This window comes from Myotis lucifugus, unplaced genomic scaffold (assembly GCF_000147115.1).
Source record: "Myotis lucifugus unplaced genomic scaffold, Myoluc2.0 scaffold_7, whole genome shotgun sequence".
Taxonomy (NCBI): Eukaryota; Metazoa; Chordata; class Mammalia; order Chiroptera; family Vespertilionidae; genus Myotis; species Myotis lucifugus.
The window spans coordinates 13,292,715-13,313,705 of NW_005871055.1; the positions used below are offsets into that span (position 1 = coordinate 13,292,715).

General features: G+C 41.9%; 1 protein-coding gene across 2 annotated transcripts in view; it reads left to right on the top strand.

The window, feature by feature from the left end:
- The window catches only part of SUCLA2 (succinate-CoA ligase ADP-forming beta subunit), a 55,533-nt gene that overhangs the window by 29,188 nt on the left and 5,354 nt on the right, over positions 1-20,991 (top strand). For both annotated transcript variants that reach the window (XM_023748881.1, XM_023748885.1), the window contains exons 3-6: positions 10,557-10,718; positions 10,814-10,956; positions 17,794-17,914; positions 20,859-20,947. In XM_023748881.1, coding sequence (XP_023604649.1) covers positions 10,557-10,718; positions 10,814-10,956; positions 17,794-17,914; positions 20,859-20,947 — 515 coding nt within the window. The remainder of the gene's footprint in view (positions 1-10,556; positions 10,719-10,813; positions 10,957-17,793; positions 17,915-20,858; positions 20,948-20,991) is intronic.

Sequence of the window (20,991 nt, forward strand, 5' to 3'; positions counted from 1 at the left end):
CCCTCATCCCCGTTGTGCTCACAACGTCTAGCCTGGTTTTGGACGATGAAAATGCCGCCCCGGGGAGCACCCCGACACCAGAGGCCAGCTCCCTCTTTGAGCATCTGCCCCCTAGTGGTCAGTGTGTGTTATGGGGACAGGTATTCCCCCATTCGGTTAATTGCTATTAGCTTTTTATTATACAGGTCAGGAGGCCCGGTGCAAGATTCGTGCATTGGTGGGGTCTGCCTGGCCTGCCCAATGGGGGCTATAGGCCGGGCCAGCAGGGTGGAGGGACCTCAGATGGTTGGTCGGCTGGCCTTGCCCCCGATCAGGGTGTTGGGGGTTGATTGAGCACTGACCGGCGGGGGTTGGGGGGGGGGGGTGTACTGGGGCCCAGATCAGGCTGGTTGGCTGCCACAGCGCACATCATAGCCACCAGTTGTTCTGGTCATTCTGGTCGTTCCGCTGTTCCAGTTGCTGGGCTTTTATATATATATAGATACTGCAATAAACATAGGAATGCCTGTTTTTGAATTAGTGTTCTTATTTTCTTTGGATAAATACCCAGAAGTGGAATTGCTAGAGTGTATGCTATATCTATTTTTAGTTTTTTGAGGAATCTTCATACTATTTTTCATAGGAGCTGCAATTTCCAGCCCCACCAACTATGTACAAGAGTTTTCTTTTCTCCACATTCTCACCAATACATACTATTTGTGGACTTTTTTTGTAATAGCCATTGTAATAGACTGGTGTGAGGTGATATCTGATTATGGTTTTGATTTGTATATCCCTGATGATTAGTGATGTTGAACATCTTATATGTCTGTTGGCCATCTGTATCTCTTCTTTGGAGAAATGTCTTTTCATGTCTTCTGTTTGTTTTTCGATTGGATTGTTTATTTTTTTTTTGTTATTGAGTTGTATGACTTTTAAAAATATACTTTGGCCCTAGCTGGTTTGGCTCAGTGGATAGAGCAGCCTGCAGACTGACGAATCCCAGGTTTGTTTCCAGCCAAGGGCAAATGCCCAGGTTGTGGGCTCGATCCCTGATAGGGGGCGTGCAGAAGGCAACTGATCAATGATTTCTCATCATTGATGTTTCTATTTCTCTCTCCTTCTCTCTCTCCCTTCCTCTCTGAAATAAATAAAAATATTTATATATATTTTGGATATCAACCCTGCAAGAATGGGGAATTTTTTTTGCCAAAGGCCATTGGATATTTATAACATCATTCGAGGGCCATACAAAATTATCAACTTAAAAATTAGCCTGCTCTATTTGTCAAACATTTAATTAACTCACCCTTTATGCCTTAGCAGGACCAGACCAAATGATAAGGCCTGGGAGCCTGACGTTCTCCACCCCTGCCTTCTTGGTTAATATCATTTGCACGTATATTCTCCCAGTCAGTAGGTTGCCTTTTTGTTTTATTGAAGGTTTTTTTCATGGTGGAGAGCTTTTTAGTTTGATGTAGAATCATTTGTTTATTTGTGGCTTTTGTTTCTATTGTCTAGGAAAGATATTACTCAGACTGATGTCAGATAGTTTACTTTCTATATTTTTCTTTCTAAGGTTTTTTGTTTTCCAGGCCTTTCTTTTAAATCTTTAACTCATTTTGAGTTTATTTTCGTATATGGTGTAAAAGAGTGGTCCAGTTTTATTATTTTGCAGTTATCTGTCCAGTTCTACCAACACCACTTGTTGAAGACACTGTCGTTATTCCATTAAATGTTTTTGCCTCCTTTGTTATAGATTATTTAACCATATAAGTGAGGATCTATTTCTGAGTTCTCTGTTCTGTTCCATTGATCTATTTGTCTGTTTTTGTGCCAGTAATATACAGTTAGATTAATACAGCTTTGTAGTATAGTTTGAGATCAGTGAATGTGATACCTCCAACTTTGTTCTTATTTCTCAAGATTGCTGTGGCTATTCCGGGTCTTTTGTGGTTCCATATAAATTTTAGGATTATTTGTTCCTGTTCTAAGAAGAATGACATTGGTATTTTGATTGGAATTACATTGAATCTGTAAATTGCTTTGAGCTTTATGATCATTTTAGCAATGTGAATCCTTTCTATCCATGAGCACAGTATATCCTTTCATTTATTTGTGTCCTCTTCAATTTTTTTCTTCAATGTTTTATAGATTTCAGAGAAGAGGTCTTTCACCTCCTTGGTTAAATTTACTCCTAAGTATTTCTTTTTTTAAAAAATATATTTTTTATTGAGTTCAGAGAGGAAGGGAGAGGGGGAGAGAGGTAGAAAATTCAATGACGAGAGAGAATCATTGGTTGGCTGCCTCCTGCATGCCCCACACTGGGGATTGAGCCCACAACCCGGGCATATGCCCTTGACCAGAATCGAACCTGGTACCCTTTGGTCCGAAGGCCGACGTTCCATCCATTTTGTCAAACCGGCTAGGGCTTTTCTTACTTTTTATTTGTGGTATACGGAGACTATTTGCTGATTTTATTCACTTGTAGATTTTAATTCTATTGTTGTATTTTTTCCCTTAGTCTTTTAAAAATGTCTCTGTTGCATTTCAGGTTGTCTCTCATGTTCAGTTTATTTTCAGTTTCTTATTTCATAATACATAGTTTTGAATTTTTCCCCTCTTTTTAACAAAAACATCCTATATAATAAAAGGGTAATATGCAAATTGACCCTAACAGCGGAACTACCGGGAATGACCAGTGCGCTCCCACAGGGGGAGCTCTGCTCAGCCACAAGCCAGGCTGATGGCTGCGAGTGCAGCGGCGGTGGCGGGAGCCTCTCCCACCTCCTCCGCAGCACTCAGGATGTCTAACTGCAGCTAGTCCGTCAGTTGGACATCCCCCAAGGGCTCCTGGGCTGCCAGAGGAATGTCTGACTGCCAGCTTAGTCCCGATATCCCAGGGAGTGGGCCTAAGCTGGCAGGTGGACATCCCCTGAGGGGTCCTGGACTGAAAGAGGGCGCAAGCCAGACTGAGAGACCCCTCTCCCCTGACTGCATGAATTTTTGTGCAGCGGGCCTAGCAAATAATGTTTGTTAGGCACTGTTGTAAGCACTTTACAGATATGAACCCGTTTACGTCATTTGATGTTTATAACAGTTCAGTGAGGTAGGTACTACTACTATCCTTATTTTATAGGTTAGGAAAATGTGTTACCAAAGGATTAAGTGGTTGCCTCGGGACTCATGGCTAGTGGTGAAGATTTGATCTCACTAACACTCCTTAGTGTTTCTTGACCCATTGAGTTTAACCATCAAGCCTATGACCTATCAAGGGTAGGTAGACATGGGGCTTTTGAGGTATGAGAGTTTAGCTGTCTGGGTAGTCCTGCTCTGACTTTGAGGCTGCCATCCTGTTCCCAACTACGGTTCTTTTGGATATTCTAGGGACACCTCTATGTAGTTTGGATGTTTGTCCTCAGAAGTTTCTGAAATGGGTTAAAATAATATGCTAATATTAGCTGTAAGAATGTATTTTGCTCAATTCCATAAATTCATTCTTTCCTGTTTTGTTTTGTTTTTCTTGAATAAAAAAGAGCTGTTTTAATGTGATGCTTTTGAGATGGAAGGTCTTGCTCCTCCGTGTAGAATATTCTTTTGATAGATAGCCTTATCACACTTATACAATAAGCACATGTCAAATACAGTTTTATTAAATTTATATTATGTTAGTAAAATATTAATTCATTTTCATTGTTTAAAAATATTAAACATTTTATTTTTTTTATTTTTTAAAATTTAAATTCTTTATTGTTTAAAGTATTACGTAAGTCTCCTTTTTCCCCCATTGACCCCTCCCCAGCCGCTCCCACCCCCCAGCACATGCCCTTACCCCACTACTGTCTGGGTCCATTGGTTATGCTATAGATTCTTCACCATAAAATACTCTAATAGTAAACTGCATAAAGACACACCTGGAATTTAAAGCCCAAATGTAATAAAGTCCAAATGACTTAGAGAACTGAAGTACCAAGTCAGATTTTTCTTCTGAGTTAGGAGTCCAAAAAATTAATGTGTTAAAATTTATTGAATATTTTTATAACATTAGCTAGACAGGTTATGAATTCTGGATAAAGTCTGGATTATTTTAGCCATGGCAGTTTGGACTGTTTCTCATAGTAATGGGTATAGTTTCCTCATGGTTTCAGAAGTTACATTGTTTGAATATCAGGTCTTATATGGGCCTCACTTTTTTTTTTTTTGACTCTCTAAAAGAAGGTCATTTTCATGTTTGTCTTCTATTTAGGTGAAAAGTTATATTTTTGAATTTGTTATTTATAACTTTATACATCTAAGTCTTCTAGTTTTATTTATTTTTTAAAATTTATCTTTATTGTTGAAAGTATTACAGATGTCCCCCCTCTCTTTTTTTCCCATTGACCCCCCTCCACCCCAAACCCATCCCTCCTAGGCCTTCACCACACTGTTGTCTGTGTCCATGGGCTATGCATATATGCATATAAGTTCCCCAGTTAATCTCTCCCCACACCCCCACTTCTCTCTGAGATTTGTCAGTTTGTTCCATGCTTCTGTGTCTCTGGATCTATTTTGTTCATCAGTTTATTTTGTTCATTAGATTACACATATAAGTAAGATCATGTTATACTTACCTTTCTCTGACTGGCTTATTTCACTTAACATAATATTTTCCAGGTCCCTCCATGCTGTCTCAAAGGGTAACAGATCCTTCTTTTTTACTGCTGCATAGTATTCCATGATGTAAATGTACCACAGCTTTTTTATTCACCCATCTACTGATAGGCACTTGGGCTGTTTCCAGATCTTAGCTATTGTAAATTGTGCTGCTATGCACATTCTTTCTAATTGGTGTTTTGGGTTTCTTAGAGTATATTCCTAAAAGTGGGATCACTGTATCAAATAGCAGTTCCATTTTTAATTTTTTAAGGAAACTCCATACTGTTTTCCACAGTGGCTGCACCAGTCTACATTTCCACCAACAGTGTACTAAGGTTCCCTTTTCTCCACATCCTTGCCAGCACTTGTCATTTATTGATTTGTTGATGGTAGCCATTCTGACAGGTGTGAGTTGATACCTCATTGTCATTTTAATTTGCATCTCTCGAATGATTGGTAACTTTGAGCATTTTTTCATATGCCTCTTGGCCATCTGTATGTCCACTTTGGAGAAATGTCTTTTTAGGTCCTTTGCCCATTTTTTAATTGAATTATTTGTCTCTCTTTTGTGAAGTTGTATGAGTTCCTTATGTATTTTGGAAATTAACCCTTTATGAGAAGTAACATTGGCAAATATGTTCTCCCATACAGTGGGCTCACTTTTCATTTTGTTGATGGTTTCTTCTGCTGTGCAGAAGCTTTTTATTTTGCTGTAGTCCCATTTGTTTATGTTTTCCTTAATTTCCCATGTATGGGCCTCACTTTTAAAGAGGTACGCAAAGTTAATAATACAAATGTATCATATCATTAACACCTCAGTTATCAAATTTGTAAAAAACAAAAGTACAAGCCATTCCCATCATCAGGAACAATGATACCAACACAATTATGGTCCCAGAACCTTGTACTTAGTTTTATCAAAGGTCATGGAAGAAACTGAGTAGAAGCTGAGTGAGAGAGTAGACTATATTAGTCTCACCAGGATGCCATTTTGTCCTGATTGTATTACCTGTGAACTTAAAATCGATGCGTTTGTGATTGTGGGGTTGAGGGTTGGGACATGACTAATATATCAATCTGTAGTCTCTTTCAAATTTTTCCCCTTTTGAGAACCATGATTTTGGCACTCTAGTATGAATTGCGTATGGGTCCTGTTTACTGATACTGCACTCACCCTTGCAAGCATTGTCCGTGGCTCTTTCTACTGACTGTTATTGGGGGGAAGGGGAGGGTTCAGGCCTAAGAATTCTGCTTCCTAAGGATTTCACCCCAAGTATATTTGCATTGGAGAATCATCTTCAACTAGCTCCTGAGTGAATCTTCAGGAGTCTGTACCCCAAAGTACTAGTAAAGATTAATGCCTTTGCTATATGTTCCTCATTTTTTTTTGAACAGCACATTAAATTTTTTAACATAATGGAGATATATATATATGTATGTATATTTAGAAAATGCATTTAGAAAAGCATTTTTTTTCAAATACCAATTAAAAAATAAAATACAGAACCACAAATGAAAGTCTCAACAAATATTTAAGAATTAATAACATAGTTAATAGTCTTTACACACAAAGCAATAAAACTAGAAATTCATGTTTTTTTAAATTTAAAGAAAGTACTTTAATTCATAAGTTAATGGAGAAATCATAATGGAACCTGCAACATGAGTATGTGCCCTGACGGGAAATCAAACCCGGGACCCTTTGGTGCATGGGATGATGCTCTAACCTGAGCCACACTGGCCAGGGTCCAATTTATTCCCTTTCAAACTGGACCACCTTTCCATGGAGGCCTGGACATGTGGTATTGCAGCAGGTGCAGCCCATAACTCTTGATCTGTTTCTCCTGCTCGGGTGCCCTCACCTGGCCCCACATTGTTTGAATTCTACCACGTGGTCAACGGGCTCCAGGAGGTTCAGCGGCAAGCCCAAGAGGGGACATTTTTCACCTTTTTTAAAAAACCTTCAATCATTTGTGTGTCCATGTGTGTATGTATAGATATGTGTATGTATACATTTAATTTTATCCCACACATAGATTTGTGTAACCACCAGCACAGTCGAGATACAGACCTGTTTCATTACCGCACCCTCTCAAACACAGAGCCGCAGGGCGATCAGGGGATTGGGGAGCTCCCCCCTATCAGGCACAGAGCAGGGCTGATCAGGGGGTTGGGGCGCCTTCCCCTGTCACGAACAGAGCAGGGCAGATAGGGAGGTTGTGGCCCCACCCCTTGTCACACACAGCGCTGCCCCCTGTCACGCTGATCCCGGTGCCAGGAGGCATATTACCCTTTTACTATATAGAATAGAGGCCTGGTGCATGGGTGGGGGCCAGCTGGTTTGCCCTGAAGGGTGTCCTGGATCAGGGTGGGGGTCCCCACTGGGTTGCCTGGCCAGTCTGGGTGAGGGGCTGAGGGCTGTTTTCAGGTTGGCGGGTGACTGAAGCTCCCAACTGCTCCTTTTTTACTTTTCTTTTTTTTTCTATTCTGGGCCAGCTTTAGCTCTGAGGCCTTGCTGCTGAAATCAGGTTTCTGGCCCTTACCTTCTGTATTTGATACAATGTTGCGCTCCGGCTGGCTGAAGCCCGGCTGACTGAAAGCCGGTTTCTAGGGTTTTGTTTAGCTTCTATATTTGCAACATAGTACATAGTTGCTTAGAGTTGCAGCTGAGAGGCCGGCAAGTCAGGCAGAGAACGTTGGAGTCCGCAGTCACTGGAGCAAGCAAGCCTCCCTGTTCGCTTCAGTGCATGGCTGCCGGCCGCCATCTTGGCTGACAGTTAATTTGCATAAGGATATGCTGATTAGCCAATGGGAAGGGTAGCGGAGTGACACCAATTTGCATGTTTCTCTTTTATTAGTGTAGATTGTCTTTGAAGTCTGCCCATGTTGTTGCATGTACCAATAGTTCATCCATTTTACTGCTGAGTTGTATTCCATTGTTTGGATGTACCAGAATTCATTCAACCACTAACCCTTTGAAGGTATTTTGGGTGTTTTCAATATTTTGCTCTTACTAATAAAGCTATTATGAACATTTATATGTCAGTTTTGCATGACCATAAGTTTTCCATGTTCTTTGAGCCCTTCTTTACTTTTTGTGCAACAGGATATTCCAGGATTATTATCTTTTACTTTCTTACAATTCTGCAGTTAGCTTTTGCACCAAGGGACCCTGGTTCCTTTAATGGAAAGTGGTATTTAGAAACCAAGATATGCATTCTATCTGTGCTTGTTGCTGTTGTTTTCCAAACCTTTTCAGTGCACAGAGCCTAGAAGGGGAGAGAGAGAGAGAGAGAGAGAGAGAGAGAGAGAGAGAGAGAGAGCGAGCACGCGCGCTCAGGTGGTGTAGCTCAGTGGTTGAGTGTCAACCTATGTACCAGGAGGTCATGGTTTGATTCCCGGTCAGGGCACATGTCCGGGTTGCAGGCTTGATTCCCAGTAGGGGGCATGCAGGCGGCAGCTGATCAATGATTCTCTCTCATCATTGATATTTCTATCTCTCTCTCCCTCTCCCTTTCTCTCTGAAATCAATAAAATATATTTTAAAAAAAGAAAAGAGAATGTGATAGAGTGTGTGTGTATACATACATAAAAATACACCTATATTTTTATCTATGCCTATCTTTTAAAATCTCTGAATTTATACTGGTACCTCTAATTTCACTCCAATACCACAAAATTAATTCTAGTTCTTTCCCTTTCCATATTTGAAATTCTTTTAGCCAACATTGCTCATATAGACATATATTTATGGTATTATTTTCCTTTCTGTAGACCATGGTTTCTTAACGTTGTCACTGTTGTCATTTTGGGGCCAGATCATTGGGAGGGTAAGGATGGGAGAAGTCTGTCCTGTGCATTGTAGACTCAGATGCCAATTAGTGACCATTAGTTGTGACAACCAAAAATGCCCCTAGATATTGCCACATGTCCCCAGTGGGACAAACTGCCTTGTTGAGACCACTGCTCTAGATTCTAATTCCACATGTTACATTCCTTGAGCCCGAGGAACTCCCTTTAGCATTTTCTCTTGATGTGGTCTGCTAGTTATGAATTTTGCCTCCATTTGTCTGAAAATATCTTAATTTTATATTTTTAAATATATTTTCACTGGGTATAGAAATCTGGCTTGACACATATGTTTTTTATCTCTCCAAATAATTTTTTCTGCTACATTCTCCTCCCCGTCTCCTTCTAATTTCACATATTGTTAGATGACTTTATATTATCCAATAAGTCATTGAAGTGGGGTTTTTAATCATTTTCAGATTGGATGACTTCAGGATCTGACCTGTCTCCAATTTGTTAAGCCCACCCATAAATTTTTCATTTCAGATATTGTGGTATTTAAAAACCAATACCTTTTTAGATTTTCTAATTAGTTCCTTTTTATAGTTTTATTTTCTGCTGAGATTACTTATCTGGTGCTTTATTATGATCATATTTTCCTTTAAATCCTTACACATTTTTAAAATAACTGTTTCGTAGCCCTCTGATAATTCCAAATCTGTGTCATCTTGGATTGGGTACTCTTGATTGCTTTTTCTCTTTACTCTTAGTCACATTTTCCTGTTTCTTCACAAATGTAATAATTTTTCCATGGTATATTGGACATTTTTGGAGTTATGGTGTAGAGATTTTGGATTCTGTTATCTTCCTCTGAAAGAATGTTGATTTTTTATATTAGCACTACGGTGTCGGGTGAATTTCCCGCCAAAATATAAGATGGCGCGTTAAAATGCCTATATCTTTTGAAGTATGGGTTCGATTGAAATGAAATATTTGGTAATACGCAGTTACAATCGGCCCGAGTTTACACGTTTCCCGCACTCCACCGCAAATCTATATGAACCGAGTTTAAGACGGCTCCCGCGGAGTACGCGCAATTCACGCGAGCCGACTTAACTCGTTTCCCGCAACCCAAGTGTTAGTAAACTTAGCTGGACTCCAAATTGTCTCTTCTGTTGGGCAGCAGCTAAAACTGCTCAGTTTTTTCAGCCTCTGTTCAAGAACTGCAAGGAGAATGTTATAGTTAGTTGGATTGGAGCAAAGAATGTGGTAGAGTACTGAAAGATGAAGTTTGAGAGGTGAACTACATATGAGCCTTGTTGTAGAGCACTGTAGGCTAAAGCCTGATTAGAGTGGATTAAAGAAAGGAAGGCAGAAGAAAAATTTGGTACAATGAATTTAATCACAGGGATTGGGAGTTAAAATTTTGGTCTTTGTGGGGCACATATGGTCACAGTTGCTGCTGCTTTTCTTCTTGTTCTTCTTCCTTTGTCCTTTCCCCTTTATTCTTCCCAACCTATTAAAAATGTAAAACCCATTATTAGTTCACAGGACATAAAAAATAGGCATAGGCTGAATCTGGCCCTTAGCCAGTTTCCTGATCCCTGGTTTACACAGACAACTCTCTCCGTGAGTTTTGCTGTATAGAAAGAGAAGAGTAAGGGGAATATAATGGTTAAAGTACTTTTTATTAAGTTGGAGGGAAGAACAGCATTTTTTGCAAGTCAGTTTGATTTAGCCAATAGAAAAGGGGAGGATTTATAATGTAGGAAAAACAATTGCTGGAACAATGTCGTTGAATGCGTGAGAGGGAATGGAATCTAGGGCCCAAGTGAAGGGTTTAGCTAGGAGCATCAATAGTTAATTGGTAATTTTTAAAATATTTAAATGTTTTTCAGGGATTTCCCCTCCCCCCCTTCTTTATCTGTTGCGTAGGAGAGATATAGACCCAGTAACAGGTAGCACTTCAGATTCAATTCCCAAATTCTCTTTTTCAAGAAACAGTTTGAATTAAAAGTGAACATAAATTGAAATACTTTCAATAAAGTAACAAAATGTGTTTTTCCCCTAAAATGAAGAATGTTTGATTATTGGATAGTTTGTTGCGTCTATCTTGAAATTAAGATCATTTTCTTTTCTTTTTTCCTTCAAAGTGCTGTGTATGGATGCGAAGATCAATTTTGATTCTAATTCAGCTTATCGCCAGAAGAAAATCTTTGATCTCCAGGACTGGACTCAGGAAGATGAAAGGGACAAAGATGCAGCTAAGGCAGATATCAACTACATTGGCCTAGATGGGAATATAGGCTGTCTAGGTACTATGTGTTTTTATGTTAGAGTTGGATTGGCTAAGCTTAATTTATTTTCTTTGTGTTTGTTGCTTATACAAATCATTTTCCCCTCTTGATAGTAAACGGTGCTGGTTTGGCTATGGCCACAATGGATATAATAAAACTTCATGGAGGGACTCCAGCCAACTTTCTTGATGTTGGTGGTGGTGCCACAGTCCATCAAGTAACAGAAGCATTTAAGCTTATCACTTCAGATAAAAAGGTAAGGGCAGGGCTTATGTTTTAGAATTTGAATGGTGAGAAGTAACTTGATTAATTAGCAGTTGTGATTATTACAGTAGTTGAACATTAAAATTTAAAAGTCTTCCATTGTTTGAAAACAATGCAATAACAGTTAACTACAGAAAAAGATAAAGTTCCACATAGTGATTTAGAAAACAAGATGAAGAAATGTTACATTATGTTAGACAATATTTTAAATGGTATGATTTGATATGGGAGCACATGACTATGAAAAATGAAGATGTTAGTTGACCGCAGAAGCCCAGAAATCTGGTAAGTCTGTAAAGCTAAAAAGATGAAAATAAAAAATAATCTTTAATTTTATCCAGAGATAACTTTTGTTACTATTGATTTGATCTATTTTCTTTAAGACTTTTTAATGATTTCACATACACACACTCACACATACTACTTATTAAGATACTAGAGGCCCGATGCACGAAAATTCGTGCGAGAGTAGGCCTCCTTCCCCTGGTTGCTGGCACCAGCTTCCTTCTGGCACCTGGGACCCAGGCTTCCCTCCTCCTGCTGCTGGCTGCTTCCCTCCTCCGGCCACCCGCAGGCACCCGGGACCCGGGCTGGCTTCCCTCCGGCCCCGGCTTCATCAGGAAGGAAGTCCAGAATTACATCCGGAAGATATTCAGTCTAGCATATTACCCTTTTTTTATTGTAGATAAGTTACATAGTTCAGCCATTCATGTATATGTCTTTTAATGTACATATTTTGAGTCTTTTATTTTTGCTGACATATTATGAGTACTTTTTGCATTTACTAAGGTACTCTTCTAAACCACCTATTTTAATGTTTGCATAATCTATCATATGCAGATATGCCATAATGTAGACTTATGAATTTATAAGTGATTATCAATATACAAGGGATGTGAAGCATCATTATCTAAAAGACATACATATTATCAGTCACCAGATACTTTTTAAGCAGTATAGCTACTATGTGGCCAATGTGGGTTTTAAGGCTTATGGAAAAATAAGATAATGGCCTCCCTGGAACTAGTCTTATTGAATTAAGAATGAGAATTCCTCATTGATAGGGATCATATCTTACTCATTGTTGCCTCTGGCAGTGGTTGGCATAATACACAGTACATGTATAGGTCATTTATAAATACTTATTGATGATGTTGACAGTGTACATTTTTATTGTTTTAGACTCTAGAATTGTTTGAAAAATTATTTTACTGCTCTTTGACTTTGAGCTTATAGACTTATTTGCCATCTTCAATTTCATAAAGAGAATTAAACTAAAATGAAACACAAATTGCTTTATTCTCCTGTTGAATAATATTTTTTTAAAAGTAAACAAATTTTATTGGAACTATATTTGTATAGCTTCTTTTGGCATATACTCTAAAAGAGTATTATGTAATTATCTAACTGTTGAGTCCTTTTGAAGGTGAACTGGAATTTTTGTTATATTTTTAAGCGTGGCTTTTAGGGCCTAGGTACAAGTATGGATAAATGCATATAAGGAATTCCAGTGTTAGGGACTGACATTAAGAGCATTGGAGTTGGAAACAGTCCCGTAGCCCAGGGAGACAATGTGGATAGCATTGAAGTAGCTGTATACATATTATAACTCTTTGTATTGGACACTGTGCTTGGATTTGGGAATACATCGTCCCTCCTCTCAAGGCATTTACTAGTATAGTCTGACTGGGGTGATAAACTGAATGCAGTGCTGTGGAAGAATACAAGACAACCAATAACTGTGAGAATCACAATGGCCACTGAATGGATGATACCTTGAGCTATCTTGAGAATTGAATAAGTTTATTTAAAGGCATGGAGTATAGAGACAGCCACTATGTTCATGGAATAAGATGCTTATGTATAAGAATAACATTTTTGAAGCGAATGATAAGAGATAATGTTGAGTCCATATTGTGAAAACCCCTGTATCTATTGTTAAGGAGTTTGGAATTTAACCCCTCTATTCCAGGAACTATATATATATATATAGTTCCTTATCTTTTTATTTTCTAAAAAAGGGTAACTTTGCTAGTAGAGTGTGAAATGTAGAGCACGGAGGCACTGGTAGGATAGATCAATTTGGTTGTTATACCTCATTGTTAAAAAAGACGAAGAGGTCCTGGCAAAGGTAGTGTCAGGAAGAATAAAGCAAAGATATTTAGAGGCATTTCTGAGATACAATCATTAAATTCATTTCTCTTCTTTTTTGGGTCGCTGGGGGGTGGCATTGAGAGAGCTTAGTTGGATTAACCAACCAGGGGTTGGTTAGGACTTTTGGCTGGGGACAATCATCGGGTGGTGATGATGTCCTTTGTGCCATCAAGAGGCAAAATAGAGAAATATGTATTTCTGAATGTGTTAATTTTGCACTGTGGGGACTGTATCTAGTTTATGGTTATAAAGATATATTTCGTATAATGGTTAGATATATATTTGAGAGTCCTCAGTATATTGAGAAAAGTTGAAGTGTTAGGAGTTGGTGAGATGACTCAAATGAGTGAGATGAGGAAACCAAGAATGGAACTAGCTCTTCACCTACCCCTCTCCTCCATGTTGAAGGATTGAATAAAGAAGGAGCGATAAAATCTACATATATAAAACCCTAATAATCAAATAGACCAAACAGCAGAACAGCCGAACAACCAGTCGCTATGACATGCGCTGACCACAAGGGGGCGCGCATGGAACATGGCAGGTGCTGGCCGCAGCAGGATGGTGGAGCAGGTCAGCGAGAGCACCAGACCAAGGCGGAGCGCTGGTCGTTGTCATCAGGCGAGCCTCTGGTAGTTACTGAAAATTCTTTGCTCCCGTGCGCCACGGTCCCGCCTGGCGCTTGCACCCGCTGCCGGCGCTGGAGCCGCTGCCAGTACCCAGCGCTGGCCCTGATTGCTTAGCACGGTTGTCAGCAGGTGCGAGTGGCAGCTGCCGGCCCTGATCGTCCCTCAGGGCTTCTCCACCTCCCCCTACTCCTGAGGGGTGATCAGAGCCAGCAGTCGCCTCTCACACCCACTGCCGGAGACGGCCCCACTCACACCCGCTGCTGGCACCAGAGCTGCCACTCGCACCCACTGCCAGCACCAGTCCCGCACAGCCGGAGCTGCTGCTTGCACCCACTGCCGGTGCCCGGCGCCGCCAGTGGGTGCGAGCGGCGGCTGCCAGCCCCAGTCGCCCGTGAAGGCTTCTCCACCTCCCCCTGCTCCTGAGGGGTAATCGGGGCAGAGGTTGCTGCTCACACCCACCGACATGCCAGCCCCACTCAGACCCGCTGCTGACACCAGCCCCAATCGCTCCGTGCCATCAGCGGGTGCAAGTGGGGCTGGCACTGTCAGCGCATGGGAGCAGAGGTGACAGGAACAGGGCTGCTGGCAGAGAGGGGACCTGGGGTCGCAGCGGCAGGGGCCGGGCAGGGGCATGGAGGATGGGCCAAAACCTGCCCCTGTGCCCACCGCAGCCTCGCGGCCCACAGTTCCTTTCAAGGTGCACAAATGCATGCACTGGGCCCCTAGTCTACATTATAAAAGACCAGGGGCCATCATGTCCTAAACGACCAGACGACCTGTCACCAGACAGGGGAAGCGAGGTGGGTGCAGCGAGGTTGTTAGCCGGGTGGAGGCCTAACAACCTCGCCACTGCCTTGGCGGCTGCGGATCAAGCCCGAAGAGAGGCCTGGAGAGAGAGGCAGGGCCTAATCAGCAGCCACAGCGGCTGCTCGCGAGGCCTGGAGAGAGAGAGAGAGAGAGGCAGGGCCTGATCAGCAGCTGTCAAGTAGGCTGCAGATCAGGCCCAGAGAGAGGCCTGGAGGCAGAGGCACGCAGAGGGGTTAAGAGCAATCAGGCAGGCAGGCAGAGGCAGTTAGGGGTGATCATGCAAGCAGGCAGGTGAGCGGTTAGGAGCCAGTGTTCCCAGATTGCGAGAAGGATGTCCCCCAAGGGGTCCCCTATTGGAGAGGGTGCAGGCTGGGCTGAGGGCCCCCCCCCCCGTGCACGAATTTCGAGCACCAGGCCACTAGTAGAATAATAAGAGAGAGAGAACAAACTGACAGAGATAGTTGCAGATCAGGTGAGAGTGGTGACATTAAAGGACAGGATGAAGAGTTTTGAGAATTAAGTGGATGGGCGACAGTGTCAGATGTAGGAGCAATCAAGTACACTAAGTACTAAATGAAATGATTAGGAACCTTAGTAAGAATCATAGAGGAGAGGGGACCAGCTTCCCGTCAGGCTGTAATGGATTGAGTTGAGATACTTTTTCAGGGCCTTTTTTATGAAGGCACAGAAGGACACAGTGCTAACAGTTGAATGGAAGTAGGGTTGAAGAGAGCTGTGTAGTATATGTTTGCTTGCTTGTTTGGGAGACTAAGAAGATGAGCTATATTTAGCTGCATGGAGATGTGTATTGGAGAAAGGAGGCTCATGAAGAGAGTGAAAGGTATGAGGCAGATCATTAAGGAAAGAAATGCTGATGAATCATTATTATACTGCTCTTTGTTTATGCTAGTGTTACAGGATGGTTTTTTTGTTTGTTTTTGCTGTTTTGCTTTCCTTTAAAGTTGGAATGGATAAATTAATAGGATAGAAACATCCAAGAATGCATTAATTGAATTGGGGTAGTGGAGTTAGACTTGGTATGAGAGAATTCAGCATGCACATGGCATTATCATTGAATTGCTCAGCCATAGGTTCCAGGCTCTCTAGCAGGAGTGGGTAACGTCTGGCCCGAGGACCGTATAAGGCCTGCAAAATTATTTGGTTTGGCCCTGCCAAGGCATAGGGGTGAGTTAATTAAATGTCTGACCAAATATAGCAGGCTAATTTTTTTTTAAATATATTTTATTGATTTTTTACAGAGAGGAAGGGAGAGGGATAGAGAGTTAGAAACATTGATGAGAGAGAAACATCGATCAGCTGCCTCCTGCACACTCCCTACTGGGGATGTGCCCGCAACCAAGGTACATGCCCTTGACCGGTATCGAACCTGGGACCTTTCAGTCCGCAGGCTGACACTCTATCCACTGAGCCAAACCGGTTAGCAGCAGGCTAATTTTTAAGTTGATAATTTTGTATGGCCCTCGAATGATGTTATAAATATCCAGATGGCCCTTGGCAGAAAAAAGGTTTCCCCACCCCCCCTCCCTTGCTATAGTGAAGAAAGTCATGTTGGTAGAGAGCTGATACATCCAGTGATTAGAAAGGGGTTTAGGGACCAGAGGCTTTAAGAGGAAAAGATTGGGTTTGATAGAGTTAGTGATAAAAGGAATTAGAAGTGAAAGAGGAGGCTGGACAGAAAGTGGGATTTACACATTTGATATTGTAGAGATTCTCTTTCTGGTCAAGGGTTTGTCCTTGGTAAGAATTAGTTGAAATGGACTGGAGATAACAGTAACTTTAAGGCTAGGATGTCAGATGATGCCCTGTGGTGCATATTGTAGCTATCTAGAATGAGGTGGGAGGAAGAGAGCTAAGAAGGTGCCAGAGTCCACTATGAATTCTAGTCCATTATAATTTCTAGAAATAATAGTGGTAAATATGAGGAATGTGTAGTATAGCTCAGTGTGTCTGAACCTTTTTCATGTCATGGCATTCACAGACGTATTTCAGTGGGGCCTAGAAGGTATATGGAGAAGGTTGCTTGTGGTCAGAGGCCACTGGCCCAGAGGTGACAGCTGTCCTAGAACCTTCCTAGCTTCCCTAAGGGTTGAGGGAACAATATCTTGGTGTCTATAAGCTATTTATATTGCACTGGCTGAGGAACTCTGGTGTAGGTGAATGAACTACACCAAAGTAAAGTGCATTAAAAATGAAAAGTAGCCTGGCCAGTGTGGCCCAGTGGTTGAGCATAATCCTATGAACCAGGAGGTCACGGTTCACTTCCCTGCCCGGTTACCGGCTGGATCCCCAGTGTCAGGTGTGCAGGAGGCAGGAGACAGCCAATCAATGATTCTCTCTCATCATTGATGTTTCTCTCTCTCTCTTTCTCTCTCTCTTTCTCCCTCCCTCTCTTCTTCCCTCCCTCTCTGAAATCAATAAAAATATTTTTTTAAAAAATAAAAAGTGATGCCGAAACCGGTTTGGCTCAGTGGATAGAGCATCGGCCTGCGGACTGAAGGGTCCCAATCAAGGGCATGTACCTTGGTTGCGGGCACATCCCCAGTAGGAGATGTGCAGGAGGCGGCTGATCGATGTTTCTCTCTCATCGATGTTTCTAACTCTCTATCCCTCTCCCTTCCTCTCTGTAAAAAATCAATAAAATATATTTTTAAAAAATAAAAATAAAAAGTGAAAACCATTTTTTTGTACGTGATAGAACAATGGTTCAGATTATTGGTGTGATGATGAAAAAATACTGACCCAAACAGAGGTTTGGATGTGATGTGTAGCTAGTAGTGGGCATACAGAAATTCAGTGATTTTTGAGGGCCTGGTTTGTGTGAAGAGTTTGTTGAATTGGTGGGGCTAAGTGAAGAAGAGATGATAGTCAATGAACATAAGTTGGAGCTCTTGTATGTGACATTGTCTTACAACATGATCTGGGATATCATGTTGGTGAATGGCTGTGTTTAATAGGAAACAAGTAAAGGAATCAGGTCTTATTCATATGAGACAGAAGAGAAGAGAATATGAGCCAGGTGTTGGAATTACCCGAAGAGGGGAAAATAAGTTCTGGTATGTGGTGGACTGCACAGACTTCAGTGATGGCTGTTTTGTCTGAAAATGGTTCCATGGAATTAAATTTCATCATAAGGTATAAATACTAATATTTTCTTGGGAAGGAATTACACATACTCATTTCTTTAAAATTTCAATCAACCAAAAACATTCTGTTCACAGGTACTGGCTATTCTGGTCAACATTTTTGGAGGAATCATGAGGTGTGATGTTATTGCACAGGGTATAGTCATGGCAGTAAAGGATTTGGAAATTAAAATACCTATTGTGGTACGGTTACAAGGTGAGTGTAACAGATATCTTGCAATTGTTATATGAATGCTACTTGCTTAAAAGTTCATGATTCTACTGTAGGTGGTGGGAATAGCACCAGGTGACAGTTGGACCAGACCTGAGTTCAGCAACCTCCATACTTGAGTTCTGGCTGGGAAAGAATTCAGAGCCAAGACTCAAGCTATAAGAGAACATCCTATCTAATAATAGAGAAACATGGTAATTAACCGTAACTTCGCTACCCTTCCCATTGGCTAATCAGCGAGATATGCAAATTAACTGCCAACCAAGATGGCGGCCGGCAGCCAGGCAGCTGAAGCGAACAGGAGGCTTGCTTTCTCCAGTGAAGGAGGAAGCCAAGGTTCCCCGCCTGCCGCTGCCAGCCTCTGAGCTGCAGTCTAAGAAACAATGTTGCAATTATAGAAGGTAAATAAACCCCAGAAACCTGCTTTCAGCCGTCAGAGCTGGAGCTAGCAGGACCGCAACAGTGTTACAATTATAGAACCCAAACAAACCCAGATACCTGCTTTCAGCAGCCGAGGTCTCAGAGCTGGAGCTGAGCCTCAGAGCTAAAGCTGGCTCTCAGTTCCAGTGACAGCCATAGAAGGTAAATAAATCCCAGAATTAAAAAAAAAAAGAAAAAAAGGAGAGGTTGGGAGCTTCAGTCACCCGCCAGCCTGAAAACAGCCCTCAGCCCCTCACCCAGACTGGCCAGGCACCCCAATGGGGACCCCCACCCTGAAGGGGGTGTGACCAGCTGCAAACAGCCATCAGGCCCCACCCAGGCTGGCCAGGCACCCAAGCGAGACCCCCACCCTGATCCGGGGCACCATTCAGGGCAAACCAGCCGGCCCCCACCCATGCACCAGGCCTCTGTCCTATATAGTAAAAGGGTAATATGCAAACTGACCCTAACAGCAGAAGGACTGGGAATGACTGGTCACTATGACACACACTCACCACCAGGGGGCAGACGTTCAATGCAGGAGCTGCCCCCTGGTGATCAGGGCGCTCTCACATGGGAGGAGCTCTGCTCAGCCACAAGCCAGGCTGATGGCTGCCAGTACAGTGGTGGTGGTGGGATCCTCTCCTGCCTCCTCAGCAGCGCTAAGGATGTCCGACTGCAGCTTAGGTCTGCTCCCTGCTGGCAAGTGGGCATCCCCCAAGGGCTGCCGGGCTGCCAGAGGGATGTCTGATTGCCATCTTAGGCCAAATCCCCTGGGGAGCGGGCCTAAGCCAGCAGGTGGTCATCCCCTGAGGGGTCCCAGACTGCGAGAGGGCACAGGCCAGGCTGAGGGGCCCCCCATTCCCCCCTGAGTGCACAAATTTTTGTGCACCGGGCCTCTAGTTTATTTATAAAATCACAGAGATAGAAGTAATATTTGTAGAAGAAATGAGCTGAGGAAATGAGTTATAGAGGTAAATAAAGGAAGGGCTCTTAGAGCTTGGGAGTGAGGAAGCAAATGGTAAGGTGCTTGGGTGAGGGGGAAGGGAAAGGTGCAGGCATGCTCCTGGGAGGGAGAGTGCTCTGGGTCCTCTATCTTAAGAATTGTTAAGGTTGGTGATTTTAGAGGCGGTCCCAGGGGAAGATTTCAATGGATATTTAGCACTTTTCCAGGTTGCTCTTTCAGGGTTGGGATCTCCACTGATAGATTGGTCGGTGACAGGGCAGGAGTCATTACCCAGTGCAGCTGGTCCTGAGATTAGCTTGTCTGGTTTTGCTGCTTTTCTGGGCTTGGAGCTGAAATACAACTGAAGCCTCGATATTTTCTAGGGAGGAAAGGTCAGTGTGTCCAAACTGCATGACCATTGATATGCTAAGGGAGGAAAGGTCCTCTGGGGGTAAGGTCCCACCCTACAATTGTCCTTTGCACCTGGGGCTTTCCTTCCTGGTGACCTTCTGTACCAGGCCCATTGTCCTTGCTCTGCTCATGTCTCTCGAACTGCCTACCACAATTCCAAGGAGTTTAGTTCTTTTAAATACAGTTTTCAAATAGCTGTATCTTTTAAATGAAAGTGTTAATATAAGAAACATTCAAACCTGTGAAGAATTTTTGTGAGTTTATTTGAGCCAAACTGTCAAATGCTGGGAAGCAGAATCTCAATGGATTGAGTTAATGCTCAGGAGAATGGCAGTTTTGCACCTTATTTTATACATTACAATAAAGGAGGTGATTGATGTAAGTGGGTTATTGTGAAATCCATTGGTGATAGATTAGGGAGGCAGGAGAAAGCAAAGCAGGGAAACCTCTAGGATTGGATAAAGAGTAAAATGATAGACACACACTTAGATGAGTGCAGGATAGTTAACAGTCAACAATTAACATGATAATGATAACAATGATAATGAAGGTATTTGTGGTCTCACCTCTGTACTTTGAGGGCTCTGAAAAAGGGAAATTACTTTGTTTTTGCAAAGGCATAGTATCCTAGATGCCAAAAGATAAATGGACAGGCTTAGTTAAGGTGAAGATTAACCTTTGTTAAGGAAAAATACTGCCTTAAGACATGACTACACACCATAAATTGCTTTCATTTTTTAAAAGTGTTAATTTTAGACCATGCTTTGTAGTTACTTTAGGTCTCTGAGTTTGCAAGGCCATCACGCAGGCCTTCCCTGAGCTAGTCATGTTAGCATGTGGCCCCTTTTTGTCCACAAAAGTATTATGTAATTGGAAATTTTTAAAACATGGTATGAAAAAATTTCTAACATTGGGGCAAAATTGCTCACAGTTTTGGTTCGTATGATCTGATACATTATTTGTTGTGCTTTGTCGTGAATTCTAAATTGCCATTGATATGGTACTTCACAAGGTAACTAGGTTTTTACAGTATTTTCTTGCTTTAGAGCATGTATTATATTAAATAATGAAATATTCTTATGATGAAATGACTTGTGTATGATTTTGTGTCAATATTTAAAACATCTTTATATTTGCATATCTCATTTTCAGGTACACGAGTGGATGATGCTAAGGCACTGATAACTGACAGTGGACTTAAAATTCTTGCTTGTGATGACTTGGATGAAGCTGCTAAAATGGTAAACAGGCTATGTTTGCAAAGTGTATAAAGGATGTATACATG